Below are 18,946 nucleotides of genomic sequence, written 5' to 3' on the forward strand. Positions count from 1 at the left end.
GCTCAACACAGCTAGAACAGCTGCTTACAAGACGTTCTCTATCAGCATCTTCACGCCTTCTAATGACAAATTCAGAGGAGAGCAAGTCCACTGAATAATGAATACACAGTACAATATTGCAAATATCGTGCTATAGTATATCGTACAGTATTGGCAATATTAGCAGAACTCAAAAGCTATATTCGTCTATCTACCACCTACCTATCAACCTATCTGCCAACCTTTTCTACCTGTCTCAGGTTTTACACACACACAGACACACAATTATTACTGACAAGAGTATAGGAGATAACCATGCTGAGCCCGAGGGAGGAGTTAGAAGTCCAGTGGGACAAGGGAACAAGACAATGAGTCCACGAAGCAAAGGAACAAGGCAAAGATAAGGCCAGAAGTCCAGCAAACTTCAGACGTCAGCAACGGCATACAAAACTCCATGAATTCAGCACTTGTTCCTGACAAACGCCCTCCCCACAGCGTCTCCTTAAGTCTCAGTCCCCAGGTGTGCCTTGTGAAGAGGGGCGGGTTGCTCTCTTCCTGAGTCATTGGGTCGGCCTGCGCTGTTCCTGCCTCCTCTCCACTCTCCATGCTCGGGGATCAGGAGGGGCAGTCCTTGCTCATCGCCTCAGCTCTGTCCCTCCTCATCTCTACTGCCTGCCCTCTCTTCCTCTCCTCTCTCTCGGTCATCCTGCCCTCATTCTTCCCTGCTGGCAAGCCGTCCCAAGCCCGAGGGACCCGGGACTGCCTCATCCTGCTTCTCCACGCGTTTCTCCGAAGCCAACAAGTTCACCCACTCGACCGTCGTCAGCCCCAGCTCCGGCTCGTCGTCCTCTGCGGACTCAGGCTCCAACAGGGCCATGAGAATAGCTTCTTTGCAGCTTTCCGTAGATCCACTCTTGCTTTCAAATTCTCCAAGTCTTCCGCCGACATCCAAAACACGAGATCAGCCTTTGTTCTGGTGTGAAACTTAGAAAACACCTCCCACCCTTCTCTCCCCCATTTTATAGCCTCGTATTTCCCCCCCCTCCCACCAATTACATTGCTGGGCATCGTTCCATTTTCTCCCCTATGAAATATTCGGTTGTTTTATACTCAATTAGGTATGATATTTACTCCTTTGCTCCTCGGTAAATTTTTATTAAATACTCGTGTCTACCACCTAGCATTTGCCAGGAAGAGCTTTAAGTTAATGAGCCAAGATTTTGCTCGAATTTTTTTTTAATAAAAAAAAATTAGAACTATAGATGTTCCAGCTTATCCCCAAGAACGTCATACAATCGCCTGCCAGCCGGATAATTAAAATCCTTTACCTGAAAGATAGGAAAACAACAGGTAGAAGAACCTTGAGCCATAGATGGCGTCCAGGGTAGTAGATAAACCGGAGCCGAGATATATTTAGTTTCTGCGGCTCTCTCGTTTTGGAACAAGCCAACTCTCTGGGTGGCCTTCAACCAGCCACTTTCTCTTGGCATCTCATTCTAATTTGCACCCTCTAATTTCCACTGGAGGAATAATTATACTGTACTAACTGAGGTGCCCAGCTGGACATCTTGAATTAGATGATATTGACTGGGCGATATTGACCGGCTAAGGAACTGTGGGAATTGATATCCTAAAGTGGCTGAGATTGAGAAACACTCTTTCTCTCTTTTCCTTCCTTCCTTTTTTCCTTTCTATCTTCCTTCCCTCCTTCCCTCTTGCCACCCTCCTTCCCTCCTTCCTTCTCTTCCTTCCTTCCTTCTCTCCCTTCTCTTTCTCTCTCCTTCCCTCCTTCCTTCTCTTCCTTCCTTCCTTCTCTCCCTTCCCTTTCTCTCTCCTTCCCTCCTTCCTTCTCTTCCTTCCTTCCTTCTCTCCCTTCCCTTTCTCTCTCCTTCCCTCCTTCCTTCTCTTCCTTCCTTCCTTTCCTTCCTTCCTTCTCTCCCTTCCCTTTCTGTCTCCTGCCTCCCTCCCTCCCTTCCTTCTTTCTTTTCCTTCCTTCCTTCTCTCCCTTCCCTTTCTCTCTCCTCCCTCCCTTCCTTCTTTCCTCCCTCCCTCCCTCCCTTCCTTTTCCTTCCTTCCTTCTCTCCCTTCCCTTTCTCTCTCCTCCCTCCCTTCCTTCCTTTTCTCTCAGTCTCACTGTCTTGATGTTTCATTCCCTGGAAAAAAAAATATATACATGTCTGTGTCTGTGTATATATATACATATATACGTGTGAGTTTTTTTGTGTGTATGTGTATATAATTATATATAATTTAAATATATATGTTTCATTCTCTGGAAAAAAATCTTATTCTCTAATGTATAAATAGTAAGAATTTTTCCAGAGAATCAACTAGATCAGAGGTGGGCAACTATGGCCCTTTTATGACTTGGGGACTTCAATTCCCAGAATTCCTGAGCTAAGATGGTTGGCTCAGGAATTCTGGGAGTTGAAGTCCACAAGTCATAAAAGGGCCATAGTTGCCCACCCCTGAACTAGGTGGCTCAAGTGGCTAAGACGCTGAGCTTGTCGATCAGAAAAGTCGGCAGTTCGGCGGTTCAAATCCCTAATACGTGTCTCCTGTGTGAGGAGGGGGTTGGACTAGACGACCTCCAAGGTCCCTTCCAACTCTGTTACTGTTATATATACATATGCATGTATAGATATATATATACTGGTATATACACACACACGCATAAAAACATATAAAAGAGTGAGAAAACACCAACTTCAAAATTCCCAGTTTGCGAATGGCTATAAATCTGCAGAGAGCAAGTGTTCATTTTTGTTCCACTCCATTGGAGGAAAAAAAAATCTTTCTTCATGTCTGAACTGAACACTTAGGATCTGGGATAGCCTTCTTGGGATTAGAGCTAACGTAAGCTGACCTGCGTAGGGATAATTAAAATTAAAAACTGGTCTGTTGAGAAATGGTTCGTGATTCAGCCCAGGGTGATGGGGAAGTTTCTGTGCGGGAAAGTCGATGGGGAGCACAACCCTTGCGCCATCCCTTGGACTACCAGGCTGTGGAGATTATCTAGAATTCTAGCCTGTTTCAGACAAACCCACATAAAAACACACCTCCTATCATCTCTAGGCCAGTTAGTCATTGTTTGGGCCTAGAGCAGGGGTCTGCAACCTTAAACACTCAAAGAGCCATTTGGACCCGTTTCCCACAGAAAAGAAAACACCGGGAGCCACAAAAACCCTTTTGACATCTAAAATGAAGATAACGCTGCATATATCGTTATTTGTTTACCTTTATAAAAAAAAAACGATAGTGTGTTGCATTTATTAAATCAATGACCTGCTTCGGAGAAAACACATTTTTATTTCTGCGTGCAACAAAAACATTTTGAACTCCGGGGGAAAAAAAAAAAAAAGATGGGTCGAAAAGCTCAATAAATCATGTGCTGGCGGGTGTCGCACATTGGCGGTTGTGATACATATTTTGAGTGACAGGGAGCCGCAGCAGAAGGATGAAAGAGCCACATGCGGCTCCAGAGCCTCAGATTGCAGACTCCAGGCCTGGAGTATTTTGGTGCACCTCTATCAGCATGAGCTTTTCTGCCATTTTTAATTATTATTTGTATTTTTTTCCCCCTTCGGCATGAAGTTATTCATCTGCATAGATCTGCTCGCGTACAATTTGTGCAGTCGTGAAATCGGGGCAGCCTCCCCGTCCTCTTAAATAAAGAATAAACACAGGCCAGAATGCTATTCAAGGCTTCCCCTTATCTATCTTGTTTTGGGTCTACGTGGCTTCAGTTGAACCTGTTTGGGTTTGGATAGCTAAGCAAGGTCAGGTCAGGCCAGGCCTTGGATGGGTGGGGGGTGCCCGGAAAGCTTTGGGTGGGAGGCCAGACTGGAAAACTAAAAAGGCAAGTCCCTTTCATGATGCTAACAAGAAAGTTGTGAGTTGTGTGTCCATGAAGTTATCGGGACTGGAGTCTGATTTGAGAACATCTTGACCTTGTTCTCGGAAATATATTTTGATTATTCGTTTTGCATAAATTCAACAAATAAAAGCTTGGCAGCATCTGTTACTTTTCTCCGGAGACTCAGGGCGGCTTACAATGCGCTAAGCAATAGCCTTCATCCTTTTGTATATTTATACAGAGTCAGCTTATTGCCCCCACAAACTGGGTCCTCAATTTACCTACCTTAGAAAGGATGGAAGGCTGAGTCAACCTTGAGCCTGCCGAGATTCGAACTTACAGTAATTGCAGACAGCTGGTGTTAATCACAATGCTATCAGTCTGCTGAGCCACCAGACCCTTACTGATGTACTAGCTTTTCATCCCCAGCTTAACGAAGGTGGGGATGCTTCCTTCCACAGCGACACCCCAGTGAGGTGGGCATGGCTGAGAGAGAAGCCAATGTTAGTCAGTTCCATGACTCTTCTGCCCCCGGGATCATTCTTGAGTGGTGCCAGCAGCCGAATCACATCTCCAAATCTTTGTCTCTGGATGAGCTGTCCTCACCCTCTCCAAGTAGTTGGAATCACACGCAGCTCATCGGATTAGTCTAAGCTGGGATTGAGTAGTCCAATGATGTCTAGTGAATAGTGGGACTCCAGCTCTCTGGTCCTCCATCAATTTGATCTTAACCTCTTGTAGTTGACCACCATCGTGACAGCATCATTCCCTTTCTTCTACCTTTACTCCTCTAGAGCAGGGGTCTCCAACCTTGGGAACTTTAAGACCTGTGGACTTCAACTCCCAGAATCCTGGGAGGTCCTAAAAGTTCCCAAGGTTGGAGACCCCTGCTCTAGACCAGCGTTTCTCAACCTTGGCAACTTGAAGATTGTCCCATTCTTCTGAATTCTGGACTTCAACCCCCAGAATTCCCCAACCAGTTTGATGGTCAAGGTTGAGAAACACTGGTCCAGGCTAAAGAAACGAAGAGAGAGTCCATCCCGGACTATGATTGGCCGTAGATTCATTTCCCCCATCCTTACCAAGCTGTGCAGCTTGGAGAACACTTCCCATTGCCAAGGATGCAAGATGGGGGAGAGCAGAATGCAGATGCCATTCAGAACACACAAAAGTGAGATAGAAGGGGGGCATTCTTGGCCTAGTTGCAGACCCCCTATACCCTTCAACCCCCCATGGACACACATACCAGAGTAGGCACCTACAGAAAGCATGATCCCCAGGCCAAAAAGATTTCCACTCCTGGGTTAAAGAAAATATTGACCCAAGAGTTTCACACCACTCCGAAGTTGCTTTATCTGAACATCAAGCAGGTTCTTTCCATGCTTTCCAGGGGTGGGCTACTGGGGGTTCACAGGGGTTCGGGAGAACCTCTAGCTAAGATTCTGTGCAGTTCGGAGAACCCCCACATCCCACTCCTGGCTGATCCTGCCCCTCCCAGGAGTCCCCACGCAGCCCGTTTTGGATGCAGGTAAGTGCAGGGTGCACACGAAGGCTCGGGGAGGGCGAAAAACGGCCCTACCAGAAATTCAGGAAGGCCGGAAAGAGGGCCTCCAGAGCCTGGGGAAGCCATTTTCGCCTTCCCAGAGGCTCAAGAAATGCCTCTGGAGCCCGGGGAGGGCAAAAGTGCCACTACCACCACCCGTCTTGGTGCAAGAAGCCGACTAGGCCACGCCCACCATGGCCACACCCACCCAGCAACCAGGCAGAGAACCCCTTACTAAAATTTTTGAAGCCCACCCCTGATGCTTTCCTTGGGCCTTCAGAGTAAGCCACTGATGGGGTGCTGCCCAGAAGAAGTGGGCCAAGAGATAGCTGGTTGCCAGACAACTGGTATTCCATTTTCCCCTCCTGTGGTCAAAGGATGGCTGGGAACCAAAGATGTTGGGTGCCAGAAATGAGATATGGGGGACCTGCTGCTCCATCTCCTTAGCTTAGATGACTGTTGGGAGGGTTGGACCACTGACTGCCCCAAAAGGGAAGGAGACACGAAGTCCGCAGGAGCATCTGCCTCTCTGCTTAACTGATCTCTTTCTTTCTCTCTCGCTTGTAGGCCTGTTACCTTTGCTACAACCTCCTGGTATTAGCCAACGTGGTTGTGGGAATCAAGCCAGCATCTCCAAGAGAGCAGGTGAGATGGGGGACCAGGGTCAGGAGACAGCAGGAAAACTACCCTCGGAAAATAAAAGGCTGTGTTCAGACCAACTTTAGACAGCAAATCTCACGTTAGGAAAATATATGCATATAGGATTCCATATATTGGAATAATACGTACACAGTGCATGACATTTAGCCTGGCAGATGCTCAATTTTGCGGGCAGCATAAATTTCCCTTTCACAGCTTCACTGGAGCCAGCTTGCTTGTACAACTCACCGAAGGGGAGAAATGCTGGCTCAGGGCATCTGTGGGTCTTGGGGGAAGGCGCAAAATTGATGTGGCATTGTAGTTTGCAGCTAATGACTGAGAGGCGCTTAACAGAGGGCTCTCGCAGGAAATGTTGGTCTAGACTCAAACAGGGCTGGGGAGTTTGCGGCTGAGCACATGCTGGGAAGCCAACCAGCACCTTAGCATGTTTATTGCATGCCAGGCCATTGCATGAAGGTGGAATGTGGTTTATTGGGGCTTTGCCACAATTATGGCTTGTTAACATAGATTTGTGGGACACGGTGGCTGAGTGGCTAAGACGCCGAGCTTGTCAATCGAAAGGTTGGCAGTTCAGCAGTTCAAATCCCTAGTGCCGCATAACGGGGTGAGCTCCCGTGACTTGTCCCAGCTTCTGCCAACCTAGCAGTTCGAAAGCACGTAAAAAATGCAAGTAGAAAAATAGGGACCACTTTTGGTGGGAAGGTAACAGCGTTCCGTGCGCCTTTGGTGTTGAGTCATGCCGGCCACATGACCACGGAGACGTCTTCGGACAGCGCTGGCTCTTCGGCTTTGAAACGGAGATGAACACCGCCCCCTAGAGTCGGGAACGACTAGCACATATGTGCGGGAAGAACCTTTACCTTTTTAACATAGATTTATGGCATCATCAGTTGTGTGAACCCAGCCAAAGGAAGGAGAGTGGAGGGCAGGAAAATGCTCTCTCGCATATGTTCCCATGGGAGATTTGTTTAAACAGGACTTGTGTGCACCATCCAGAGTCCCAGTTGTGAGATGAAAGGCTATACACAGATTTAATAAGTAAAATTAAAAAGAGAGAGAGAAAGTGAAATTGAAGAGGTCAAGAACCCACGTGAGATACAAATATTTCTGCTAAAGTTCCCTTACTTAAGACCTTTACAATACATTTAGCCGGGTCTGGAAAACAATAGCAATTACAATCACAGCACAAATGTTAAGTTAATGGCATGCTTAATTAAGGGTTTTGCGACTTGGCCAGCTGTGCAAGTTCAACCCAGAAAATGAGTTAATTCAGTCCTGCACGTCGAGTGACTGGAGCGATGTGTACAACAGGTAGTTTGGCCTTTCTCGACAGCTCGTTAAAACCAAAGCACAAATATTTCTGTTTCGTATCCTTTCAGGATCCAACCTGGATCAGTCACCTGGACCAGAAGTTTGGTCGTCTGAGCTTTCAGACTCATGCGGGAGCCCATCTTCAAGGAACTACTTCTCTCTAGCAGACACACACTCTACTAAAGAGAAGTTTCTTGAGGATGGGCTCCACTACAACTCCAAAAACTCAAAAGACAAAACCTCTGCTCCCGGCGACCAACCCAGATTGGATCACTGCAAATATGAACCTGGAACACATATACAAGTATTCACCTTAATTCGTGCATTGTTTCACTTTGCAAGTGAGGTACCAAACCCACGCTCCTCTCGCTTACTGAAACCAGCTATGCTGGCTAGGAATTCTGGGGGTTGTAGCCAGCCGGCCACATCTAGAGGGCTCAGGTGGGAGACGGGGGGGATTTCAGATTGTAATGGGAATATGGGAATGACTTTGGGAGACAGGAGGAAGAGCTGCATACCTGACAAGAGGCCAGACAAGTGGCAGCTGTGTCCCGCAGAAGGAATGAGGGCCTGGCAAAGATCTCAGAAGGGACCCTCCCTAGTTTCTTAGATTGTAAAGGTGGGGGGTGGGAGAGATGTGTTTTCAGATTTGCAAGGTTCTGTTCATGTAACCTTAAAATAAAGTAGAATTACTGTATTTTTCGGAGTATAAGACGCCCCGGAGTATAAGGCGCACCTTAGGGGAGGGTGGAAATCCTGCCTACCAGATATTCATCTGGCTAGCGTCCTTAGCCTGGTCAGCTTCAGAACATTAGTTCATTTGCTGGTTTTGAGGTTGGGGCTGGTTGGAACTAAAAAAACAGCTTCAAAAGCACAGCTGATCATCGGCGAGAGCTCCAGGGACTAAAGCAGGCGAAGCACGGAAGGAGTAAGAGAAGGCAGCAGCTGTTCCTGGTAGCCATTTTGGGCACCACACGCGGGATTACATTTGGAGTATAAGTTGCACCCAAATTTTCAGCCTCTTTTAGGAGGGAAAAATGTGTGTCTAATATCTGAAAAATACGGTAGTTCATCTGGGGGGGCTTCCTGTCTGGACTACCTCACCAAGCTGGCACAGATTGAGTCCTTCTCCATTCCCTAAAATGCAACACCTGATATTCAGTCCAGGTTAGCTTTGCTCCTGTCGCATTTCTCCCGTAGCTCCCTGATGAATTCTTACACGGTTCGTCTCCGCTGTTCTTTTCTTTCTCCCCCACCCTCCACAGGGCCACCTCCAGCAGCTTTGCCTCCAGGTGCAGCAGCACATCAGCAGCAGCCTCCGCGAGGACCCCGCTCTCCTCTACCGGACCAAGCTGAAGAACTTGGCTGCCCAAACCTACGTCAAGTGGCAGGAGCTGCTGTCGCAAGGCTGGCTCCAATTAACCTGCTAGCAGGTAGTTTTCGTGGGAGGTGGAACCAGGGGTGGGATTCAGAAATTTTAACAACCGGTTCTCTGTTCGGTTGCTGGCTGGCCGTGGCCATGGTGGGTGTGGCCTACTCGGCCTCCTGCAACGCGGCGGGGGGGCGTTTTCGCCCTCCCCAGGCTCCAGAGGCTTTCCTTGAGCCTCCAGGAGGGTGAAAACGGCCTCCCCTGGGCTCCAGAGGCCGGAAACGGGCCCATTTCCGGACTTCCGGAACTTACAGTAGGCCTGTTTTTTGCCCTCCCAGAGCCTCCGCATGGGCCCTACACTTGCCTGGCATCCAAAATGGGCTGCATGGAGACTCCTGTGAGGGGAGCGGTGGGGTGACGGGGTAAGCCAGTCATTGCAACTACCGGTTCGGCAAACCAGATTAAAATTAACATCCAGTTTTCCTGAACCGGTCCAAACCGGCTGAATCCCAGCCCTGGGAGAGCCACCTTTCCTGTGCAGCCTCCAGAGCTTTGAGTTAGATCCACCCACCCATCCCCATACAGCTAAACATCCGTGGGGGAAAGCCAAGAGGAACCTGCCACTGAAATAATTCCTCCTGTCCACCCTTGCAATGTTCCATACAGTGGTGGGATTCAGCCAGTTCGCACCTATTCAGGAGAACCGGTTGTTCATTTTCTAAGCAGTTCGGAGAACCGGTTGTTTCGAAGAAATCTCCTTTTGTTTTTTTCCACTTTACAGGGCTAATCTTGTAAGGAAGGCAGGAAGGAAACATTCTGGTGGTGTTTCTAGCCTAATCTTTATTGTCCTGCTTACAGAAACTGCCTCTGGTTAACCCTTATTACATTGTAACAGCTAAGGCGAAGCACACATCAACGTGAGTGACATTGAGTTAGCCACACCCACACGGTCACATGACCACCAAGCCACGCCTACCCAGCTGGTCATTAGGGCAGAGAACCGGTTGTTAAATGATTTGAATCCCACCACTGGTTCCATACCTTGCATCGCATGCAAAAAAACCAGGGCGAAACGTCAGAGCCAGAGCTTGTCGAGCATTTGGGGGGGAGGGCACAAAAGGCAGGAAAAGGGGAGAGGGGAGAAACCCCCAAGCGCTAGGCTGAGGAACGTCCCTTGCACAACCCTCCTCCCCTCCGCTGCACGGGTGAACAAGTGTCCTAATGAGTGTGTGTGTGTGTGCATGCATGTATGTGTTAACATATGTTTGTGCTGGGTGCCATTTGGAATATATTCTGCTCCGGGGAACAAATATTCTGATTCAGCCTTGGAACAGAGCAAAGCCCTGGCAGCTGCAGTTCCAGTTTCCAACTGTCTGTGGCTAATTGCACATTACACCCCCACCCCAGCTGGTGGCAAAAAGCCCACCCTTTTTTGCAGGATTGGGAAGGAGCAGAGCGGGCCGGCCCACCCAAGACCCTTTGCTCCAAGTCAGGCCCAAAAGGCTTTGCTTGGATCCTTGCTGGGCCTCAGCAGCCAGCCAAGAAATGGAAGCGCGAAGCATGCTGGTCTGCAGCGAAATACACCCCTGCGTACTTTCCGTTCCTTCCGCCGTTTACAAAAAGGTTCCAAGGTCAGGCTGCGGCTTCATCACTTACTCCGAAAGGAAGCATTAGTTAGCGCCCTCCCCCCCTCCCAGCCAACCAGAACAAAATAGGTCAAAAATGCCAGATTTGTTTTTATTTTAGGTTTTGGAGGCGAGGGGAGGGAAATTGGCAGTGGTGGGATTCAGCCGGTTCGGGCCAGTTTGGTGCTGGCTGGTCCCACCCCTTCCTGTCTCCTGGCCTTCAATTCCCAGAATTCCTGAGCTGTAGCCATATGTCATGGCTGTAGGACATATCAAGAATCGGACACGGTTGACCAAAAAACAGGTCCTTGAAGCTAAAGGACCAGTTTTGGCTTCCTGAAGGTGTACCAATAGGTATGTTTGGAAAACCGACAGAATTGGAAACACTACAGTCCAAGTCCTTGGATGTGAACTGGCCCGGTTGTGTTGGAAACACAACCTCTTCACCTTGAGGTGGGGCTGATATTTCTGGAGGCTACCGCGTCTTGTTCCTGGTCTGTGAGACTGAAGCAAGTGGGTTGAAAGAAAGAAGGACGTAGGATTCAGTTGGAGCTCAGGAACAATGTCTTACTATTGAACGATGGAAGAAATGTCTGTGGAGGTGGCATTTATTTAAATTTTTATCCCCCTTTAATGACCGTTATTTGCACTAACATTCAATATGGATTCCTGCGTTGGCCAAGGAGCGGAATTTCCAACTCTTCATTACCATCCCCGATTCTACGGACCCGTGATGTGAATTTTCTTCCTAGAACAGCGATGGCTAACCTTTTTGCCATCATGTGCCAGGAATGGGGGGGGCAGAGGAGGTTCGTGCGCATGAGTGCCCACACCCATAATTCTATGCACCCTGCCCCATGCATGCACGCGCGACACACACACACACACACACCGCTTTTGGCACTTGATGGCCCGTTTTTCTTTCTCACTTGGCTCCAGATCCTCTCTATGCATCTGGGGAGGGCGAAAACAGCCTTCCCCACCCCCTCAGTGGTCCTCCGGAGGCCTCAAACGGCCCATTTCTCAACTTCCAGTTGGACAGGAAGTGATGTTTTCTGCTGTCCCCAGCCTCCACAGACTCCCGGAGCTAAAAGCTGGCGTGCCAGGTGACATGTCTCCGCATGCCACCTGTGGCATGTGCCCCGTAGGTTCGCTATCATGGTCCTAGAAGGTCTGTCTGGCCCCTATGATTTTCTCAGACCTTTTTAAAAAAACAGGGTCGGCTTCAGAAACGATCGAGAGAAGCTGGTGGGGTTGAATTCCTGGCCCGATTTAGAATTCTTCCTCCAGGTTTTTTTTTTTACCGTGCCAAAAGATGGAATCAGACAGCGTACTGTACGTGGGATTGAGATTGCTATGCCGATCCTACTTTAGCCCCCGGCCTCTTGAATTTGGGGAATTTTATTTTTTATTTTTTTATAAGACGGGGAAAAAATTGCACCGGCTTCCAAACTTTGAGACAAGCCTCGCTTTGTTCTGACGTTCGGGACTTTCTGTTCGGGAGGTTTTGTAACCTGTTTTTGCAGTGGGTCAGAGCGCTGGAGAAATCTTGGAGTCGGATCATTCTCTGCTATTCATTCCTGTCCCCCAGAATAGGGGTCTCCAACCTTGGCCACTTGAAGACTTGTGGACTTCAACTCCCAGAATTCCTCAGCCAGCAAAGCTTGTGGACTTTGCTTGTGGAAACTTGTGGCCTTCAACAGCTTCAAAGCTGGCTGAGGAATTCTGGGAATTGAAGTCCACAAGTCTTCAAGTGGCCAAGGTTGGAGACCCCTGCCCCAGAAAACTGCATCCTGCTTACTGATTCTGATCACTCTCCACCTTATCTACAAATAGGCCTCGACTTACGACCACTGCCGAGCCCCAGATTTCTGTCGTTAAGCGAGGCATTTGTTAAGCGGGGTTTTTTTGCCCCGTTTTACGACCTTTCCTGCCTCAGCCGCTGAGTGAATCGCGGCAGTTGACCAGTTAGTAACTCGGTTGTTAAGTGAATCGGGCTTCCCCATTGACTTTGCTCATCACAAAAAAGGGGACCGCATGAGCTTGGGACCGTCATAAATACGAATCAGCTGCCGCGCGTCTGAATTTTGATCACGTGACTGTGGGGAACGCTACAAAGGTCGTAACTCTGAAAAACGGTCATTTTTTTTCAGTGCTTTTTTCAAATAAAACTTTTCTTTTTTTCACCTGAGTAGTGAAAATTGTTCCTGTGGTCTGCCATTTTTCTCTCTGGAAATCCATTCTTACTCCCACACCATTTGCATCCTTTCAGAGGGTGTGGGAGAAGGAATGAATTCCCAGAGGGAAAAAAATTGCAGACTACAAGAACCATTTGCACCACTCAGGTGACCCCCTGAGGACACGGATAAACTTCCAAGTGCTTCAAGGACCCTCTAAAAGGATGCAAATGACCAGCTGTCTGCAAGGAGTATCAATCCTTCCATTTCCCACCATCCAGTCAGAGCTGAAGAAGCTCCTGGGATGAGAAGCGAAACGTCTTCAAAGAAAAATCAGAAAGTCCAGTTGCCTCTTGAAAAAAAAAATCACCTTTGGGATAACTGAAGACCCAGACAAATCTCCAAGTCGCCTCAACTGCTCTCTAAAAGGATGCAAATGACCAGCTTGTCTGCAAGGAATAGAAATCCTTCCATTTCCCCACCATCCAGCCGGAGCTCAAGAAGTTTCTTGGATGAGAAGCCAAACGTCTTCAAAAGAAAAATAAATAAATAAATCAGGAAGTCCAGTTGCCTCTTGGAAAAAAAGCACCTTTGGGTCACCTCTACATTCCTCCTTCGTATTCCTATTGCGACTCGCTGTTTTGCAAATGACTGCCGTAAAAGTTTTATTGTTTCCTCCTGTAGCTTTGCATTATTTGTGCTGCCAGCTGGTTGCCGGCCATAACTAAATTATAGCGATAATAACATCCTCCACAAACCCTCCTCCAAATAATTGGACTAATTTTTCCTGGGGGGGGGGAAGAAGAGGGCGCCTTTGACTGGTTTTCAGGACCTCACTGAAACCGAGAAGCTTTTAACCCCTTAATCCACAGCCACAAACAAACAATAAAATAATGTCTGAGAATGATTTCCATATTCTCTTTGCTGATATCCCCGTATAGCCGGTCACATCTCGGTGTCTTTCGTACTCAGGTCCCAGCTGGCCATAAAAAGTCACCGGGTGACTTTGCGTCTCTCTCTCTCTCTCTCCCTTTCTCTCTCTCTCTCTCTCTCTCTCCCTCCCCCTCTCACTTTCTCTTTCTCTCTCTCACTCACACTATTTCTCTCTCTCTCCCTCCCCCTCTCCCTCTCTCTCTTTATCTCTCTTTCTCTCTCTCTACCTCTTTATCTCTCATTCCCCCTCCCTCTCCCCCTCCCTCTCTCTCACTCCCTCTCTTTATCTCTTTCCCTCCCCCTCACTCTCTTTCTCTCTCTATCTCTCTCCCTCCCCCTCTCTCCCCTCCCTCTCCCTTTCTCTCTCTCTCTCTCCCTCCCCCTCACTTTCTCTCTCTCTCTCCCTCCTCTACCCCCTCTCCCTTTCTCTCTCTCTCGCCCACTCACTCTTTCTCTCTCCCTCCCTCCCTTTCTCTCTCTTTCACTTTCTCTCTCTTTATCTCTCTCACACTCTCCCTCCCTCTCCCCCTCTCTCACTTTCTCTCTCTCCCTTTCTCTCTCTCTCCCTCCCCCTCTCACTCTTTCTCTCTCTCTTTATCTCATTCCCCCTCCCTCTCTCTCTCTCTCACTCTCTCTTTATCTCTTTCCCTCCCCCTCTCCCTCCCTTTCTCTCTCTTTCACTCTCTCTCTCTCTCTTTATCTCTCTCTCCCTCCCCCTCTCTCCCTTTCTCTCTCTCACTCACTCACTCACTCTCTCTCTCCCTCCCCCTCTCACTGTCTCTCTTTCACTCTCCCCCCACCTCTTCCTGTAGAAAGTACCGAGAAGGCTTCCCCTGGCCGCCCCATGTGTAGATTCTGTTCCTTGGGGCAGGGGCTTGGGTGCTGCCTGCCAGCCAGGAAGACAACCCCTCCCCCTCTCTTTCTCTCCTCTCTCCCCCCCCCTCTCCTCAACCCAACCCAACACACACAAAATGGGAGAGAGATGTCTTTTGACTCCCCCACGGACAAAACAACCTCAGCTTCAATTTATTGCCATGGACAATAAACAAGGGGGAGTTTGAGGGGGGTGGGGGAATGGACCAGGAAGCGATATGGAAAGGCTACCTCATGGCTGGCCAATTCTGACTTTGACCACACCCCATGGACACCCCTCAGGCCAAGAGTTGGGTTGATGGCAGCTGTCGATACGCAAGCTGTGGATTTCACGAGATCCCAGGCGTCGAAAGGCTCTTAGGAAAGGCTCCCGTGTAATCTGAAACCCGACCCACCAAGATTCACCCACCAAAGGGGTCTCAAAGGTGGTGCTTTTTTCTTCAAAAAGGCAACTGGACTGTTTTTTATTTGAGGAGGGAAGAAGAAGACGAAAGGAAGGAAGGAAGGAAGGAAGGAGGAGGAGGAGGAGGAACAGGAGAAGGAGGAAGAGGAGAAGAAAAAGGAGGTGAAGAAGAAGAGAAAGAAGAAGGAGGAGGAGGAGGAGGAGGAACAGGATAAGGAGGAAGAGAAAAAGGCGAGGAAGAGGAAGAGGAAGAGGAAGAGGAAGAAGAAGAAGAAGAAGAAGAAGAAGAAGAAGAAGAAGAAGAAGAAGAAGAAGAAGAAGAAGAAGAATTATTATTATTAGGTGGCGTTTTGCTTCTCATCCAAACAGCTGCATCAGCCTTTCGGGAAAGAAAGGATCCATCCACAAGGATCTAGCCTTGTCCACCTCGCAGCCAGTTCGTGTGCCACTCTGGGCCTGGCTGCCAGCCTTGTTTGAGAAGCTGAGCTGCCGCCAACATCCTCGTATGCAAACCTGATGGAAAACAGAAGCTCCCCCAGCTAACTCTATTAGTCAGGAACTTACTCACCCCGGATGGACTGCTCTGCATGGCCTGAAGTCATCTGAAGGCCTAGAAAATCGTGGGGGTGGGGAGGCAGCAGGAAATGACTTCATGGCGTGGGTCTAATCAAGGGGGCTCAGACCGGTGACTGCCCCGTTCATCAGGAGCCGGGGGGGTGGGGGAGAGGTGTTGTCATTTGTCTCCTGTCTGGGTACCTTGGGCCAGGTCAGCGGAGATTGGAAAGAATCGGAAGGGAGTTGATAGGCGACGGCTGGCATAGGTGTCTCCAAGAATCCATGCTGCTCCTATGCCAGGGGTGTCAAACTCAAGGCGGGTGGTTAGATCTGGTCCACGGGGCCACCCTGGAAACCGCAAAGGACCGACCCGCAGTGCCTCCGCCAGCGAAAACGGAGCTTGCACGGGCCACACACGGCTCTCCCGAGCTCCGTTTTTGCTGGCAGAGGGCTGCAGGATGTCGATCTGGCCATGCCCACCCCGGCCATCCCCACTCAGCTTCCCCCCTCCCCCCCCAAGGTCAAACACAACCCTCAATGAAATCGAGTTTGACAGCCCTGTCCAATGGGTGAAATCCTCCTGGTTCGAACCGGATTGCCCGATCCGGTAGCGATGGAGGTGGGTGGTTCGGAGAACCGGTAGCAAAAATCCCTGCCCCCCCCGCCATGCCCAGCTGAGCCGCGCGATTATCAGGGGCTCTTTTTTTTTTTTACTTTTAAAAGCATTTTTTCTACAACCTCTTCGGGCGAAAAAAATGCTTTTAAAAATTAAAAAAAAAAGGCTCTGACGATCAGGCAACTCAGCTGGGATCGTCAGAGCCTTTTAAAAGCATTTTTTTTTTCAGCCGAAGAGGTTGTAGAAAAAAATGCTTTTAAAAGTTTTTTTTTTAAAAAGTTGGCCACGCCCACCCAGTCACGTTACCCCCCCAAGCCACGCCCACAGAACCGGTAGTAAGGAATTTCACATTTCACCACTGCCCTGTCCTATGCCATTCATTCAGTCACCCTCAGCACCCTCGATTCTCTGGCACGGCTTTCCGCAAAACGGAAGGGAATCTCCTGCTAAAATTGCCCATCTTGCGTTCACAGTAACTAGTCCTGGGCCGGAGAACTTGCCAACGGAAAAGGGTCTCTCCTGGCTGAGCGCCAAACTTTGGACGTTTTGCCAGCCTCTCATGTCCAAGAGACCCACCCAGAGGTGAAATCCTCGACCCTTTGTCACTGGTTCACTGCCGCTCATGCGCGGTGTGTGCCAAATGCACTTTGAATGTGCATGCACCTTGTGCGCCAAACACACGCTGCGCACGGGAAAAGGAGACTTAAGAAGGTGAGTAGGACAGCGAGGGGGGGAAAGCTATGCTGCGCGATTTAGATTCGCTAAAAAGTAGGATTTCCTGCTTTCTAGCGAATGTAAATTTCACAGCACAGCTGATCATCGGAAATACTAGTTCGGGCGAACCTGTAGCTTTTTTTAAATTACTGGTTTGCCCGAACCGGTAGCTTTTTTTTTTTTATACTACCGGTTTGCCCAAACTGGTTGCTTTTATTACTACTGGTTCACCCGAACCGGTAGCATTTCACTCCTGGATCAGGGGTGGGTTCTACTTACCTATACCACCGGTTCGCAACGGGATCGTACGCGCGCGCTTGCTTCGCTCGCTCGCGCGCCTGCGCAGAAGCTTCTGCACATGTGCAGATCACTGATGATGACTTCCAGGGCGGTGGGCGGGGCCTCCTGCCAGTTTTACTACCAGTTCTTGTGAAGCGGTCCGAACCAGGGACAACCCACCACTGCCTTGGATCACTCCCACCTCCACTTTTCTGTGGCCACTAAGATTGGCCAGAGCTGCTCTCCTGATTCCAACAGAGCCCCTTCCTCATTTTAGGGGGGGAGGATGGCATTAAAGTGAAAAAAAGCCTGCCTCATGGCTGCGACCACAGTCACTCCAGATTCTGTTCCCCAGAATGATCCAATTTTGCAGGACCCTTGCCCCTATCAACCCCCCCCACCTCCCCACACCCACCCATCAATTCCCATGCATCCCAGGATCGGGCTCCGGTTTCTCACCAGGGCTTGCCACTTGCATCCCCTCTCCCCGTGCCATATGGTTTCCCAGCACCGACGGTGGCAAGCCGTTAAGCGGAGGCGCGCGAGACCACGTTCCATCTCTCAAAATAGGCGACCCGCCAGGCGCTCCTGCGTGGGAGTTCTTGCCATCTGTCCTGGAAAGGAATCTCCGCTTTTTCACTTCCCAGGCGGTGGGTTGCTCGCTCGGGGCTGAGGGGCGGGGGAGGGGGGGAGAGAAAGTCACTCTGCACGCACTCAGGGGAACTGTCGCCGTTTGTGCCAGCGAGATGTCGCTTCCCACTGTCAGTGGGAAGGGCCCAGGTGTGGCACCGCCAACTCGGTGGAAAGAGAAGATATTTTGCCTTATTTAGCACCTCCTGGTCAACACAGGTCTGTTCCTAAAATTTATATTTTATTTTCCTTGCCTTTTCTTCCTCTTTTAGGCCGAGAGTGATGAGGTTTAATGGGACATCCGGGGAACAAAAGATCTTTTGCCAGAAGGAACAGCATCACAGAACTCGGAAAAGGATTTAGGGGGATGAAGTGGGGGTGCAGACCACGCCACCACCCCCCACCCCCTCACAGCCACCGATAAAAAACCCCAGTTCACCCCCATTTCCCCCCCCATTCTTCCTCATAAACTTTCCGAGCCTTTCCTCCATGTGTCTCTTATAAGGCGCATCATTTCTCCCACCTCGTTTACTGTTTACTGTTTTCTTTAGACCCTCCTGTGTCTTTAAGCGCCCCCCCCCACCAGTTTTCAAAGCAGGAAGGAATAAGGGCCCTCCTTGTGCCCAAGAAGAGGTTAAAATAAAATGTCCTTTTTTGATGGATAACAGATTTCTCTCTTCCTGGCTTTTTTCTGGCGCTGTTGGGAGAGTCTGTGGTGGCCTTTCAAGGATGCAGGATTCTCGGTAGGTGCAGAGGGGAGATGCTAGATGCACCATCAACTCAAGTTGGTCCTCCACGGAGAAATTGCCAGGAGAAATCAAGAGTACAGGGAGTTAAGTGCAGAGAAGAGCAACAAAGATGATGAGGGGACTGGAGGATAAAACATACGAAGAACGGTTGCAGGAACTGGGCACGGCTAGTCTAGTGAAGAGAAGGACCAGGGGAGACATGATAGCAATCTTCCAATATTTGAGGGGCTGCCACAGAGAAGAGGAAGGGGGTCAAGCTATTCTCCAAGGCACCCAAAGGCCAGACAAGGAATAATAGATGGAAACTGATCAAGGAGAGATTCAACCTGGAAATAAGGAGGAATTTTCTGACAGCGAGAACAATCAACCGATGAAACAGAAGTTGCCTTCGGAAGTTGTGGGAGCTTCATCCCTGGAGGCTTTCAAGAAGAGACTGGACTGCCATCTGTCAGGAATGGAGTAGGGTCTTCTGCTTGGGTGGGGGGTTGGACTAGATGACCTCCAAGGTCCCTTCCAACTTTGTTAATCTAATCTAATCTTAAACTGAAAAGAGATGCTCAGCCACTTCCCTTCGGCCACACGAAAATTTATAGTTCAGTGACAATTTTGGGCAGAGCCTCGGGGTAGCCTACTAGAGATGCATCAGATCCTGGGGGGGGCAGTGGGGGGGGGGA

General features: G+C 49.4%; 1 protein-coding gene across 10 annotated transcripts in view; it reads left to right on the plus strand.

Moving 5' to 3' along the window:
• Positions 1-18,190, plus strand: part of FAM178B (family with sequence similarity 178 member B) — a 245,345-nt gene extending 227,155 nt beyond the window's left edge. For all 10 annotated transcript variants that reach the window (XM_087875813.1, XM_087875808.1, XM_087875815.1 and 7 more), the window contains 3 exons: positions 5,946-6,023; positions 8,615-8,782; positions 17,796-18,190. In XM_087875813.1, the coding sequence (XP_087731939.1) occupies positions 5,946-6,023; positions 8,615-8,779 (243 nt within the window). In that variant the 3' untranslated portion in view covers positions 8,780-8,782; positions 17,796-18,190. The remainder of the gene's footprint in view (positions 1-5,945; positions 6,024-8,614; positions 8,783-17,795) is intronic.
• Positions 18,191-18,946: the final 756 nt, after the last annotated feature.

Source organism: Pantherophis guttatus, chromosome 9, assembly GCF_059756535.1.
Source record: "Pantherophis guttatus breed Tessera chromosome 9, ASM5975653v1, whole genome shotgun sequence".
Lineage (NCBI taxonomy): Eukaryota > Metazoa > Chordata > Lepidosauria > Squamata > Colubridae > Pantherophis > Pantherophis guttatus.